The 16,217-nt window shown below is 35.4% G+C and overlaps 1 protein-coding gene across 1 annotated transcript in view; it reads right to left on the bottom strand.

Moving 5' to 3' along the window:
* LOC111060060 (eukaryotic translation initiation factor 3 subunit E-like) overlaps positions 1-16,217 on the bottom strand; it is a 79,998-nt gene that overhangs the window by 27,731 nt on the left and 36,050 nt on the right. Inside the window, exon 4 of the mRNA XM_039428282.1 lies at positions 3,024-3,374. Within this exon, the coding sequence (XP_039284216.1) occupies positions 3,024-3,374 (351 nt within the window). The remainder of the gene's footprint in view (positions 1-3,023; positions 3,375-16,217) is intronic.

Genomic DNA, 16,217 nt, shown 5'->3' with positions numbered 1-16,217 from the left:
TCCAAAGCAAAAGTCTTCTTGAATGCTTAGCTTAAACTTTACTAGTCAATCGAAAAATATCCGTATTTTTCCCCTGCAAAGACTTGTTTAGAATGTTCAAATGTTGAAAAATATCTGTTAGGAACGCCAGTTTAAGGAAATAACTTTCATCAATAAACATGTTAGCAAGAAAATTATTGTCTTCACTTAGAAATATGTGGATTTCTTGCCTCATTTGAAATACTCTTAGCAGAGAATTGCCCAGAGTTAGCCATCGCGCACTGCTATAGTATGAAAGCTATGAGTGTTGAGCACCTGTGTCATCACATAGTTTAGAAAAAAATCGGTACTTCATTGGTCTGGTTTTAATAATATTGGTCTCTCCGATAATTGGAGAGAGAAGGTAACGAATAAAGTGGTGTTTCAAAGAGTTGGAGAGACTGGTTGTCTACTGAAAGAAATAATTAGGAGAAGAGCACAACTTTACTCAATTCACTAAGTACTATACCTTGCAGAAAGCAGCAATTTATTCAATTCTGCGACATGAGGGACTAACAAAAATAATAATGGAGGGAATGACTGAGGGAAGGAATGCGCGAGGAAGGCCAAGACTGGAGTACATGGAACAACTGAAGAAGGATCTGAGATGTGCCACCTACAGTGGTCTCAAAAGGATGGCGGATGACAGAGAGGCATGGAGAGTTGCTGACAACCAGTCCAACGGCTGTTAACCAAATAAGAAGAATCTTGTTTGTCCAGTTAATCTGCATAATATACATTTTTCGCGCTAGATTTTTCCCCATTTGAGTAATACTACCATTAACAGGTGTTTCAGGGAAAACTATCAAAAGTGCCTTTTTTATGTTCTCAATATCCACCTCAGAAGCTCTTGATGATAAAATTGAATTTGGTCTCAAATTTTGGATCAGGAGTTCCCATTCCACGTGCATTAAACTAAATAAAAAAAAAAACGTTTTGAAATATGTTAGGTCAGTTTTCAGGCAAAACTTCTTGGGAGAGGTGAGGCTTTTGACCCTGCAAAGTTTCGGAGGGGCAAAAAGAAAAAACCCAAGAGACCAGAGATGGGTAAAACTCCAGGCTCAAATGTAGATCAAAAGGCTGAGTCAAGGGTAGCCAGGCGACCTTTGAACCAGGTGATCCTTTAGATCCTTGAATCCGTCCCTTGAAAAAAAAAATAATAGTTCAGTTTGAAGATTTCAATAAATTTATTCTCTCTCCAGAGTTCAAGTCATTTTTCATTCAAACGGAGTGGATGAAGACAAATTTGAGACTACAGGGCTTGGCTTATAGAAAATGAAATTCAATACCAATTACTTTTTTTTTCATTTATCTCAAGTAAGTGGCTTGAACTCTGGAGAGAGGATAAATTTTCTTGAAATCTTCAGCTTCTTCAAACTTACCTAACTTATTTCAGAACTATTTATTCTTAATTTAATTTAATGCACGTGAAAGGAGAAATTCTTGGCCACAATTTGAGATCAAATTCAATTCGTTATCACTAAGGGCTTCTGACCTTCCGGGCATTGAGAACAGAAAAAAATCACATACAACAATAGTTTTCCTGGACAACACCTGTTGGTGTTAGTCAATACCACCAATTTACTCAAATGTAAATGGAAGTCAATGGCCAATTTACTCAAATTGGCATCTAGCGCGAAAAAAACGTATATTATGCAGATTAACTGGACAATCAAGATTCTTCTTCTTTGGTTAACAGCCGTTGGGTTGGTTGATAGCAACTCTCCATGCCTCTCTGTCATCCGCCAACCTTTTGAGGTCAATGTAGTTTGCACATCTCAGATGCTTCTTCAGTTGTTCTTTGTACTCTAGTCTTGGCCTTCCTTGCGCATTCCTTCCCTCCATTATTTTTTTTTTGTTAGCCCTCATGTCGCAGAATATGACAAACTACTTGTGCTCTACTCCTTATTATTTCTTTCAGTAGACAACCTCTCTCTCCAACTCTTTTGAAACACCTCTTCATTCGTTACCTTCTCTCTCCAACTGATCCTCAGTATTCTTTTGTTGCACCATGATTCAAAAGCAGAAATTTTTCTCTCTTCTTTCGCACCGATCGTCCAAGCTTCACTTCCATAGGTTGCAATGATCCAAATATACATTTTGAGCAACAGTTTCCTCACCTCTAGACTATCAAGATTATAGGACATCAAAAAATTTTGACTTGCGATACACCATTTTAAAGTCTTAAAAACGAGCTATAACTCTTATACGTAATATTTTTTCGAAATACGGAAGCGTCAACTTTTATTAGACAAAATATAAAATTATGAGGTGAAAATTTCCCGATTTTCTGGCTTTGTATGGGAATAACTTCTTAAGCAATAGATATATACGATGAAATGTAATATAACATTGATTGTAGATCTGTTTATCCTTAAAAGGATTGAATGAAAGTCAGATCGATATCTTGATTTGAAGCCGGAATTTACTTGTTTTAAGAAGCCATTGCAGTTTCAAACTTCTGGGGTGTTCTGGGAGGGGATGCAAGCGGTGTAAAGAGGGGGACTCTTAGGTTCCAGGCTATGTACTATGTATACTAACACCCTGCAAAAATTCAGCTTTCTCCTAATTTGTTGCATAAAGCCCTGATTTTTTCGTCTTCATTGACTGGGCTATTATTCTAATCAAACCTTCCTTTAATGATATTAAATGGGAAATTTTACTACTTTTTCAACGAATTTGGACGTGTTCTTGTCTATATTCGCGCTATTTCACTTCAAATCCTAACCTCACTTTATTGAACATACAGGATACTCAAGTTTCACGTCTCTTTGCGAACAGCATGTTGAGTCGCCAGAAACTCAATCGTGAGTATCCAATAGCTTAATCTGGAGTGCACGAATGGCTCTCTGGAGTGCACAAAATAACAACACGAACAAGGCCCTCTTGCTTGAGAAAATAGAAGCTAATATTCTTGTAATTGCCTATTCTAATAACGAGCTGAGTACAAATCAAATCAGGTTCAGGCATGTATTCATGCATCGACTGAATGTGAGTGAACGCACCTGTTGGATGACTTTGACAAGATCCTTGAGAGCAGGTCGGCGCGATCGGTTGATGATGACAGCGGCAGCCAGATACCTGAGTATGTGCGGACACATGGTCTGGATGGCGTTGAGGTAGAAGGGCCGGTAGAGGAACATGTCAATGATGAGGTCGCGGCCCTTGGTATGGTTGAAGAAGACGAACAGCGACCAGTGGATGAGCCAGGTGCGCTGTTGCAGCAGCTGCAGTGATGAGCCCATCGAGTTCGTGTCCATGTATTCGCGCAACTTGTTCAGGTCCTCCAGGGCAACGTCCCAGTTTTGAACCAGGATCTCAGACGCCAGCTTTCCCCACAGCACATTCAAGTAGTTCTGCAAAAATAACATTTTATAGAATTCTTCATAATCTTGCTACAAATTGTGTCAATCAAAAATGTATTTCTTTCTATCCGGCGCTATAGTCCGTCATCAACTTTGGCCTCCATCAACAAGCAAGCCCCTCCACCAATCTCTATCGTCCACCCTAGCTTTCCATCCTCTTCTAACCATGATGCGTAGGTCCTCCGTCACGTCATCCAGCCATCATTTTCGCGGCCCGCCCTGTCTTCTTCTTCTTCTTCTTCTTCTTCTTCTTGAATCAATCGATAATAACTGTTTCAATACATAACTATAAAGACATTCACTTGAAAAGCTTACAACCAATGCTGACAGTTCACAGCGAATCTTACTATAATAGCATGCAATACTAAATGCCGTTCAATTTAATGCCATTTATTGTTTATTTCAATGTAATTGAACAGTTGGTGCAGAGTTGATAGCTATGGTACTATTGCTGTCTGTTGAGACCAGGACTGGAAGCAGCTCCGAGCACCCAAATAAAAGCCATTTCTTTCGTCTTGACATCTATGGAGGGGGCTGTGGGAGGGAGGGTGACAAGGACCTTGACTTTGAAGCATTGGTCAAAGTTCTAGTTGTGCTCAGAGCCATGGGTAGGGATGGGTAGGGAAGTATTATTTATTATTAAAAACACACAAAACAAAACAAAATTACAAAGATTTACGAAACAAATAAAACACAATAAAATGTTACAAATATAAAAAACCATGGGCTTAGTGTTTGGGTGTGTTGGAGAAGAAGATACCTAGCCAACTATGGTTTCCCATGTAATAGGCAGGCAAAGAAGAGAAGAGAAGTATGAGGAAAAAAGGAAGGGAGAAATGGGGGGAAGGAAGAAAACAGAGGAATAGGTACTCAAAATAAAGGTAAGCGAGTCCACTGAAAAATGAAAAAAAACTAATGAAAAAACAATGCTGGAGCAGAAATCTCGAGTCATATATCTAAATGGAAGAAGAAATTACTGTATGTCCAGTTTTTTATATCCAGTTTAATTTTTCCGCTAATCTTATGGTCCATGAGAAAGTGATTTGGAATGAGGTTTATTATTTTAGTACCTATGTAAATTAATTGCCTCCTTATACATTCAATATTAGTGTTATAGGTTACATATTTGTTAGCAGTGGCCCTTAGGTTATAATAATTAAGAGTAGAGTTTATTGTGAGAGGAAAATCGGATCTATATTTTATTAAGTACTCAATTACGGTTTTTATGTATAATTGACGTATAGTCATGACCTCAAAATCACTAAAAACCATATCCGTTGGATAGAGCCTGGGCTTGCTTAATATAGTTTTAATTATCAGTTTTTGTGCTACAAATAATTCAGCAATATGACAGTTGAAACAGCCTCCCCAAACAACTATGCCATACTGCAGAATTGACTTGACTAGAACATGATACATCATTTTCAGGTGGTTCTTATTAAGAATTCTGTTAACTTGGTAAAATTTAAAAGATAAATATATAATTTTTCTACATATGTATTTAATATGAACATCCCATTCAAGGTTTTCATCAATTATTATAATTTCCAAATACTTAGTATTATTGACTTTTTTAATGGTGGGACAATCACAAATACCCAAGTTTAAATTGCACTGAGAATGGAGTCTCAAATCTTGATTCTCGTTAGGCTGCCCTACTCTATTTGCACAGAAAGTTATGTAATTAGTTTTTTCAATATTTAAACTTGGTATCCTTATCTAACCACTTCTTAATTAAAAGCATATTATTTTCAGCTAAGTATGAACTTCATTACATGAATTACCGTGAAAAATAGCTGCAGTATCATCTGCAATGGATATCACAGTTGAGTTTAGAAGTCTTAAATTTAAAAAGTCATTTACATAGAGTATGAAAAGGATGGGAGAAAGTACAGTACCTTGAGGAAGACCATAAGAAGTTAAGTTAGTTACACTAGATTGATCATTTATGGTTAGGGACTGGGTTCTATTACTCAGATAGCTTTTGAACAATTTAAGCAAGACTCCTCTGAAACCATAGGACTCCAGTTTATTGAACAAAGTATTATGAGGTATTGTATCAAAAGCTTTGCGTATATCCAGGAAGACCGCGATAGTTTTCTTATTAGAGTTTATTTTATCAGATAAAGTATTGACGAATTTTATTAGAGCGTCAGATGTACTTTTACCATTTTGGAAACCGAATTGGTTCTTGTTGATTATTTTGTTAAGATTCAAGAAAGAAACAACTCTTGACTTTATTAGTTCTGAGAGATATTAACAGAATGGAAAAAATTATCTTGGTGGGCGACTTGAATATAAATCTATTGCAAAACAGTAGAATATCAAATGAATATATAAGTTTGATGCAGATAAACGGTCTCAAGTCATTTATTAACAAGCCAACAAGAGTAATGAATAATACGAAAACCTGTATCGATCATATATTTTATAGAAGTGCAAAAATTAGTGAAGAAAACATTCTAGGAGTAATTCAAAAGACTTCTATAACTGATCACTATTGTACAACTTTTCACATTAGAATAGGAAAACAGGCATCTGAAAAATCGAATAACTCTAATAATTTCATTGAAAAAATAAATTTTGACAAACTCTTAGATTTTTTTGAAAAAGAAACCTGGATAGATGAGATTTCAGAATTGGATAACTCTACTAACTTAGATAATATAGTTGACCGTTTCGTAAATAAGTTGTTATCTTATATAAAATTATCAACTAGTCAAATAGAATTAAAAAGGAGGAATAGACCCCTAAAAGAATGGATAAGCTCAGGCCTGGTAAATTGTATAAGAACAAGAGACAAAATGCATAATGCCTTGAAAAAACAACCTTTAAATGTCACATTGAAAGAGAGGTATAGAGCCTATAGAAACTTATTAAATCAGCTAAATTCGAATTCTATAAAAACAAACTGAAATCATGTGAAGGAAACAATAAAAAGGTATGGAACTGTACCCAGGAAATATTAGACACTAAACGTCATAAGCTCCCCCCTGATATTGATCCTGAATTATTAAATAATTATTTCTCACAGGTGGGAAAGACATATGCAGAAAAACTATTTGAAGAAAATGAAAATTTTCCTCAAGAAACTGGTAATAATTCTAACTTTCGACTTCTGAATTCATTTTTCATACGTCCCACAAATTATGATGAAGTTATAAATCAGATAAATAGTTTAAAAAATAGTGCTGCTCCTGGTTTCGATAATTTAAGTAGCGTTTGTCTTAAAAGAATAGCCCACTTCATAGCTCTACCTCTAACTTTAATCTTCAATAAATGTATGGAAACAGGGCATTTCCCAAGTCATTTTAAAATTGCCAACATAATTCCATTACACAAGTCAGGAGATAAAACAAACCCAACCAATTATCGTCCAATTAGCCTTATAAGTAATATATCCAAAGTTTTTGAAAAAATTATAAAACAACAGGTTGTTCCATACTTGAATAAATTCAATTTAATAAACAAATATCAATATGGTTTTCAAGAAAATAAATGCACTGAGGATGCCATGGCTGAACTTGTAAATATAATAACAAATAACTATAAGTCAAATAAAAAAACTTTAGCTGTATTCCTGGACCTGGCTAAGGCGTATGACACCATCCCTCATTCAAACCTGCTTGAGAAACTTGAAGGAAATGGCTTTCGTGGTCCAGTATTAAGACTATTTGCTAGTTATTTGGAAAACAGAACACAAGTGATTAATTTGAATGGAAGGGAGAGTAAAATAGCTTTGTCAGGATATGGCCTACCTCAAGGAACAGTATTATCCCCGATTCTATTTCTAGCTTACATAGACGATTTATTGAGTCTTCCTATTCAGGGGTGTAGGATATTGTCTTACGCGGATGACACTGTATTAGCTTTTACTGGATCCTCGTGGGACAGTGTTATATCTCTTGCTAACAGTGGACTTTGCAGGGTGAGGTCTTGGCTTGTGAAGAATGTTTTGACATTGAATTATAAAAAAAGTGTTTATATGACATTTTCTCCAAACTCGAGTACACAGCCAACTGACAAAATAGATAATGTAAATGCTGTTAGAGTACATAAAAGGAATTGCTTAAATGACCCCAACAATGATGATATGAGTTGTTCATGTCCTGTGTTAGAGAGGGTAACTGAAACAAAGTATTTAGGTGTCACTTTGGACCCAAATCTAAGATGGAATAAGAATATAGATAAGATGTGTAGCAGGATGAAATTCATGATTCATAAATTCTATAAATTGAGCTTACTAAAAGAGAAATCTTCAAGTAAAATGGTCTATCTTGCATACGCCCAATCAGTTTTTCAGTATGGAATTAGGGTCTGGGGTGGTGCTTTTAATGCTCATTTCAATAAACAAAATATTATTCAAAAGAGTATCCTCAAGGCAGCACTAGGAGTGCATAGAAGGTACCCTAGCCAGCAACTTTTTATGGAGTTCGGAGTTCTGTCAGTTAGGCAACTGTATATCAGAAATCTTGTTAAATATATCAGCAACCATATACATCTTTTTACACCTCATTCAACTAATTATAGTTTTAGATCAGTAAATAGATGCTTTGTTCCTCGAACAGATCTAACTATATGCAGAAGACAATTCAACTATACAACAAAAAAGCTTATTAATTTTATGCCAGAACATTTCATTGCAAGAAAACCTACAAAAGCACTTAAATTAAAAATTGAAAGCTGGATAAAGACAGAAGATGTCATACCTAAAATATTTTAATTTGATGTACATATACTGTCTTCCTCAGTTCCTCTGAATTTTATTATTAGTAGGGCTATACTCCCAGATTAATTTTCTCTCTCTGAGTTTAAGTTTTATTTTTTGTGTCATGTGTACTGTATTGTATTGTTTTTCTAATTCTCTCTTTGCTTACAAAAGGAATTGCATATATGCTACAAATGAATTACATTATGTTACTAAATGGATTACATATGTACAGTGAATTGTAGATTAATAATTACATGAATCATCTCTTTTTCTTTTGAGTTTTTAAATTATTATGAATTCATTCTAGTTTTTCTGCTCTCTTAGTATTTCACTCTTAGTACTTCTTCTTTTCGGATTGAAATTTTATTTTTTTCTAGTTTTTCATACATTCCATATGTTACTTTTTTCTTTATTATATTTTTTCTATTTTCGACTGAATCTCAAGCCACTAATTATAGCCGACTGATTACTCGTTGCCATCGCTCAAACTACTTAGTTTTGCTGGTAAAGCCAATGATAATATTATAATATTATAGTTTCTCCATTATTTTAGCAAGATTGCTGATAAGACTAATCGGTCTATAATTACAGGGATTAGTCGGGTCACCTTGTTTGAATAGAGGTTTTATTTTGGCTGATTTGAGGTGCTCGGGAAAATATCCCTCCTCAAAGCATCTATTAAAAATGAAAGCGAGAGGTTGAGATATAAAATTGGCTATTTTCTTCAGCGTAATATTACCTAGACCATCAATACCAGGACTGCAGTTGTTCTTTAGATTTTTAATAGTTGTCTCAACTTCAACTGGGCACGTTGGTCTCATAAAAAACGTGTTATCGATCTATATTGCAGGAAATCGATCACGAAAAAACGTGTTATCGATCTGTATTGCAGGAAATCATGATGATATGATGATATCATCAATATCAGGGATATTGATAGTTTGAGCTTGTAATTTACTCACATTTGTGAAATGATTGTTGAGGAAGTGAGCATCAAGTTCAGTACTCTTTTCCTTGATACAGGCCTCACCTATAACTTCGTTTATGCACTTCCACAACTTCATGCTGTTATTACAATTTTAAATTTTCCCTTTATAGTAGACTTCCTTTGCATGATTTATGATCTTATTCAAACCATTACGATAAGCCTTATATTCATTCTTTAAGATATTGTTATTAGGATCTCTTCTGAGTCTAGAATGCATTTTGTCCCGCGTGATTATTGATCTTATGATGCCTTCAGATATCCAGGGCTTCAGGGGACGAAGTCTGTTAGGTATCACTTTTACCTTCTTGCATTGATTGATGAGACTGGTCAAAAGATCGACAAATTTATCCATAATAGTGTCAATGCTTCCATTCACGGTATTCTTCCCAATCTTCATTCCTTATGCGTTCCAATAGTGCATGATAGTTGGTTCTAGTTAATGTGTTTATCAATACGTTTCTATTATCCTTATTGATAGGAACCTTCACCAAGTTCAGTACAACCGCGTAGTGGTCAGTTATGGTTGTCCTAAATATAGCTCCTTTAATGGACATAGAATGGTTGCCTAAATTTTTATAAATAATGTGGTCAATGCAAGAATTTGTTGTGGTTGTTACTCTGGTATCACCAGTTATGTAAGACTTATAGCCATTACTATTGAAAATATGCAGATAATCTTGAACAGGAACACTAGTTGAATGTGTATTTATATTCATGTCTCCCGCCACACATACATTTATTCCATTAGGAATTTTACTGATTTCATTACTCAGACTATTAAGAAAATTATCAATATTTTGATTACTTGGTGATCTAAAAACCCCAATCACCTTCACAATAAAATCATCAATTCTTAAGTCAGCACTAATTACATTGGCATCAGTAATATCGAGTGAAACTTCATTGAATCTTATGCAATCTTTTATGTACATGCATAATTCATCACATTTATTCTGTTTAGTGTACTTATTTATTGCCGTATATCCAGGAATGTTGAAAATGAACGGCATATCTGCAGTCAACCAGGTCTCAGTTAATATTATAATGTGAATATCAGTTTTCAATTCATTGAGGCAGCAAATAAACTGATCGAAATTAGCATTCAAAGTACGTATATTCATAGACATAATATTGTAACACTCAGCATCTTTATTTCTGTCCTCGTGGAAGTGATAGTTCAAATAATCGTCGATTACATCTGTTTCATTTTCTGTTTCTAAAATATTAAGAACTTCTTCAGTGTCACTCATAACTTATATCATCAGGTCCACTTCTCTTTTCCTTGTTCCATTTAACAAGCCCCTCACTATCTATGAATTTTAAGTTTCCTAATTAGTTTGTCCACAGCATCATCTACCCGACTGGTTGTTAAATACCTGAAAGTTTCAGTGTGTCTAGACAAGGCAACAATCGCATGGGGCATGCTGTTATACATTTCATTCTCCTTGTACTTAATTCTGATTAGAATAACATTGTTATGAGTTAGTCCTTGTGCTTCGTGGATTGTGTGAAGTGCAACATCCTCTCTCCACTTTATAGTATCACCCACCATAAGTTTTTCCTCTTGGGTGAATGTTAATATCAAAGTGTCGGGTTGTATCAGATGGTATTCCCCATTTCTGTAAGTAGGCAGAATTGAGATAGCTCTTTCATTAAGCGTCGTAATATTTTCATAGACAGTAGAAAGGACAAAACAAACATCGATAGGACATCTACGAGTTACCGTTTGGTTTTGTAAAAGGTTCGCAGAATTCTGAAATTTTATGCCATCTTGTGGCATAATTACTTCTCTCAATGTAGGGTATTTGGTTTGCGTCACCAACTACAATTATTTCTGAGGCCTTACTCAAGTTAGCAATAAAACCGATGTAACCCGCATGCATAAGTAGAGCTTCATCAATAAAAACTCTATTGTATGTTTTATTCTGATTATGATTTATTATATATGAGCCAACTGTCCTGTAATCAAGCTTAAGACGATTACAATGTTTTCGAACATACCTTTCAATGACAGTTTCACGGATTGCTTTAATACCTGCCCGTGTTTGAGTGAGTACTAGATCCTTGCCAGGCTCATGATGCGAGACTATAAAGTAAGATTTACCACAGCCGGGAACACCGTCATACCATTTTATGACGACCATTTTATTATTTTTAAAGGAAGCCCTGTGATTGTTGATCCGGAGGTTTAAGGCAGTGGTGGTTTCACCTATGTAGGAGGCAAGACAGAAGTTGCAGGAAAGGAGGAGATGCAATTTTTGGAGATGCAATTACTGGATTGATGGATTTGATGGGTGTAGTTGGTTATAGGACTGGTAAAGGAAATGGAAAAATCAGTCATAGGATAGGTTTTACAGCGGGGGCGTTTGCAAGGTAGGGTACCAGGTGGAGTTGGGATTTCATCGGAGGTGAGTGATTTGTTTTTACTGAAAATTTTCTTGAGGTTGGGAGGCTGCTAATGAATGAGGGTGGGTGGGTGGTTGCTGGAGAAGGTGTTTGGTAGAGGGATTGGAGGAGACGACATGGAATAGATCTTTGAGAACAGGTTTGAGGTTTTCGATTCCAGGGAAGTAGGTGGTACAGAGCTTTGGAGTTTGTGGGATTTGGGAATTTTTAGTGGTTGGATTAGTGCCAGTTTTGGAGGAGATTTGTTTCTGTAACAAACTTTCAGGATAGTTGAATTTCAGGAGGGATTGGTGGAGTTTTTTGAGGTACTGGTCGAGATGGTGGGGATCACTGCAAATTGTTTGGCCTCAGATTGAGAGGGAACGTGGAAGGGATCTTTTGATGTGGTAGGGATGGCAACTCTCAAATTGTGGGAACTGTTGAGTATGGGTGGATTTGGTGAAAGTATTGGTGGATAAGGTATTGGAGTTGGAAAAGATTACATTGACATCTAGGAATTTGATGGAGGATTCAGAAATATTCCAGATGAAGGAGACAGAGTAGTTGGAGTTGAGTTGATTGAGGGAGTGGGAGAGGGTATCATGTCCATGAGGCCATATGAGAAATATGTCATCAATGAAATGGAGGGGGATGTTTCACAGAGACAAGTTCTCACAGAGACAAGTAGTGGTTTTGAACGATATTAGTGTCACTAAGACAAGTTTCACAGGAGCAAGTATTTCTATAAATGGCAGTCTCACAGGAACAAGTTCCCACAGAGACAAGCAGTTTCATAGAGACAAGGTCTCCGTCCAAAGTAGTAGCGCTATAAATGGCAGTCTCACAGAAGCAAGTTCCCACTGGAACAAGGTGTTTCACAGAAGCAATGTCAGTGTCATGGAGACAAGGTAGCGAATGTAGGAAGAAGTTAGGCGTGTTGCCTACATCTGAACTTGAAGGCACTCCATTATTTGTTCTAGTAAATTGAATGTCTGCTGTTTTTACTTTCCTTGCCCTACTACCATAGGTAAGGAAAAATTGCTTTCCAAAAAAATTAAGGTACCCCAATTTCAAGTTTTCTATACGTTTCAAGGTCCCCTGAGTCCAAAAACATGATTTTTGGGTGTTGGTCTGTGTGTGTGTGTGTGGTGTGTGTGTGTGTATGTGTGTGTGTGTGTGTGTATGTGTGTATGTGTGTATGTCTGTGAACACGATAACTCCATTCCTAATTAACCGATTGACTTGAAATTTTGAACTTAAGGTCCTTATACCATGAGGACCCGACAATAAGAAATTCAATAAAATTCAATTCAAGATGGCGGAAAAAATGGCGGATAATTACTAAAAAACCATGTTTTTCACGATTTTCTCAAAAACGGCTCTAACGATTTTCTTTAAATTTATACCATGGATAGCTATTTATGAGCCCTATCAACTGACGTGAGTCTCGTTTCTGGGAAAATTGCAGGAGCTCCGTAATATTTTTGAGAAAAATGGCGGATAATCCCTAAAAAACCATGTTTTTCACAGTTTTCTCGAAAACGGCTTTAACGATTTTCTTCAAATTTATACCATGAATAGCTATTTATAAGCCCTATCAACTGACATGAGTTTCATTTCTTGGAAAATTGCAGGAGCTCCGTAATATTCTTGAGAAAAATGGCGGATAATGACCAAAAACCAGGTTTTTCACGGTTTTCTCGAAAACGGCTCTAACGATTTTCTTCAAATTCAAGCCATGGGTAGCTATTCATAAGTCCTATCAAATGACATGAGTTTTTTCCTTGGAAAATTGCAGGAGCTCCGTAATATTCTTGAGAAAAATGGCGGATAATTACTAAAAAACCATGTTTTTCACGATTTTTTCAAAATAACTTGACCGATTTTTTTCAAATTCATACTCTGTATAGTTATTTATCAGCTCTATTAACTGGCATGAGTCTCCTTTCTGGGAAACTAATGGGGGGTCCACCCCATCCTTGAGAAATGGACTTTGTAACCTCCTTCTCGTGCATGAGGTAGGTAGGTAGAGCAGTTCATAAAAAGAACACATAGTCGAGATATTTCATCTGTAGAACAGCTGTTTTGACGACTTTAAAAAAATGACGACTAAAAAAATCATTGAATTTCACAATTTACACAAAGGAAAAAGTACTCTGAAAACAATATGGCGAGCGAAGCGAGCCTGACGGCTAGTAATATAATATTCCCAGGATTGAAGTAGCAGTGCCCAATCAATCTTTCCGCGATAAATGCATTTAAATCTTCAACTTGGTGCCAACCTAACAAAGTCAACTCAACTTAATGCCAACCTGACAAAATTATTAATTTAGTTGCCAGTTAACAACTGTTTCGAAGAGGTACTCTATCTAGATTATAGTTCTATAGTAACATATGATATGGAAATTTCAATTATAATTAAGAGATTGGGAGAAGAAGAATATACATGCTAAAAGACGAACTTCAAACCCTTAAAAACAACCCTTAGAGTTAAAATATTGCCAAAAGATTTCTTAGTGCGCCTCTAAAGGGCCAACTGAACATACCTACCAAATTTGAACGTTTTTGGTCCGGTAGATTTTTAGTTATGCGAGTGAGTGAGTGAGTGAGTGAGTGAGTGAGTGAGTGCCATTTCGCTTTTATATATATAGATATACAAAAGTCTGATCGTAGTTTCGAATATGAGCAAGGAAAGTTGTGTGAGTGTAGGCTACCACACCAGATTTTTAATCATGCAGGTATATGATTATGATTGAAGGTTTATCATATAAGATAGGGATGGGTTGGTAACCTATTAGAATCAGATAGAAGATAACTTAAATAAATAAATTGAGTTCTATGCAAATGTAATATATTTCTACCAAACTCCAAGATAACTATTCCAATATATCTAATACGTATACATATAACCTTCAACCCGAAAGAATAATCAATATGAATATGAAATGGAATATATAGAAGCCAAATAGCCTACCACTGACCTATTCATCACCGCTTCTTAAAAACCACATGGCCAAAATGGTTTTTCATTATAATTCCTTCTTTCGTAATAAATTGTTTATGCTTTTGTACTCCTGAGCGAAGCTCGGTCCCCAATATTATGAGCTAATCATCTCTTCTTTTTCCGAGCTGCGGTCTCGAATTGTAAATTCAAATTGATATAATATTAACTCCAGACAGTCACAGAGTAAAGCTGCGTCAACACCAATAGATTCTATAGATTCTATTAGATTGAACATAACTTATCATACACATGATGAACATATGTGTTTTTCATGTGCCGTTCAATCTATAATAATCTGTGAGGATTAAGTTATTAACATTTCGTTAATAACTTTGGTGTAAACGCAGCTTTAGATGCCAAGATTTATCATGGCGTTCCGAGTTACGGATGATAATGTCAATGAAAAACTTCATTTTCCTCATAAAATCTTTCCCATAAAAAATTTAACAGATTGTTGTTCTACAAGCGTCTCTACATGTTACAAAATGAAAATCCCAGTGAAAAACAAAAAGTGCCACTTGATAATTCCCAAATCATCTTTTTAATCGTAGCTCTGATTCAACTGAGCAATAACTTTCTGAACTTACTGAGTTAATAAAGTAACATTTAAAATTATCATAAGCGCAATGGGACTTGGGATTCCATCAATTCAGAATAAGTATTATACCGGTATTCATTTTTACAGGATTGAAGTGGTGCAACATTTAGATTAGCACACCAATAGATTTTATTTGTAGCGGAGTAAGTTCATTACTTTCATATCAAAGTTCTACTTTTTCCATTATGATATAGTACGACTACTGCAAAACAATGTCTGGTAGCCCCTGTAATGTAATGTAATGTAATGTAATGTCTCCAACCAGCCTGATCAGATTTCTTAGTGGGGCCATTGGCAAACATTTTATAAAAGCCCTGATATTATTACAATGACTTTATTCCTAGTAGATAGCATTTCTAGTAGATGGCTGAATATTCTCGTTACCACAAAGGATGTTCAGTGAGGTCTACTGTTATCTGGACTACTAGAGTATTGTAACTCCTAATGTCAGATTGAGTAAGAGCTTGAAATTTATTCCTATCTAGTGTACTCCATGTTCAATAATCTGCCTTTATCTTATATTAGAAGAAACTTGCCTCTGAATAAATTAAAAAACGCACTAAATGTAATTCTGAATGAAAATGCTTATTGTTCCGTAAATTAATTTTCAAATTGTTGAAAATATGATATTCAGTGCTGTGAGTTTATAAATAGTTTATGTCTTTTTTCAATGTATGACTTAATTTATTCAATTGTACTGGGTGATGATAATTATGACTTGATAAGACTGATTTGATGAATGATAACACTATTCATAAGATGACTACTAAGATGTTATGAATTGAATTGCTCATTTATTGTATAACAGACTATAAGATGAATCCTTTAGACAAGGCCAATTCGCCTAATCTACATCCAAATTGTTTGTATTTATCGGTCAATATATTTCTTATTCCTAGACGCCAGCTAAGAAAGGGGTTTCAATTTTCGTAGATTAATCACGTAATTCAAAACTGTATGTTTTTCAAAAATTGTTGTGATTTCAAATTCAAATTTCGTTTATCACACACATAGGCTATACGAGAATTAAGAATTAATGAGAAAGTGTCCCGGAAGGTTTATGATTTTTGTTCTTCTGTATTTATACTAAGTGACATATTTATCAGTGATGGCTCTTAAACTGTAGGTTTATTATTAAATAACGAGTT

Source organism: Nilaparvata lugens, chromosome 5 (assembly GCF_014356525.2).
Source record: "Nilaparvata lugens isolate BPH chromosome 5, ASM1435652v1, whole genome shotgun sequence".
NCBI lineage: Eukaryota > Metazoa > Arthropoda > Insecta > Hemiptera > Delphacidae > Nilaparvata > Nilaparvata lugens.
Note: the sequence above shows the minus strand (reverse complement) of the source record. Positions and strands in the feature narration are given on the sequence as shown.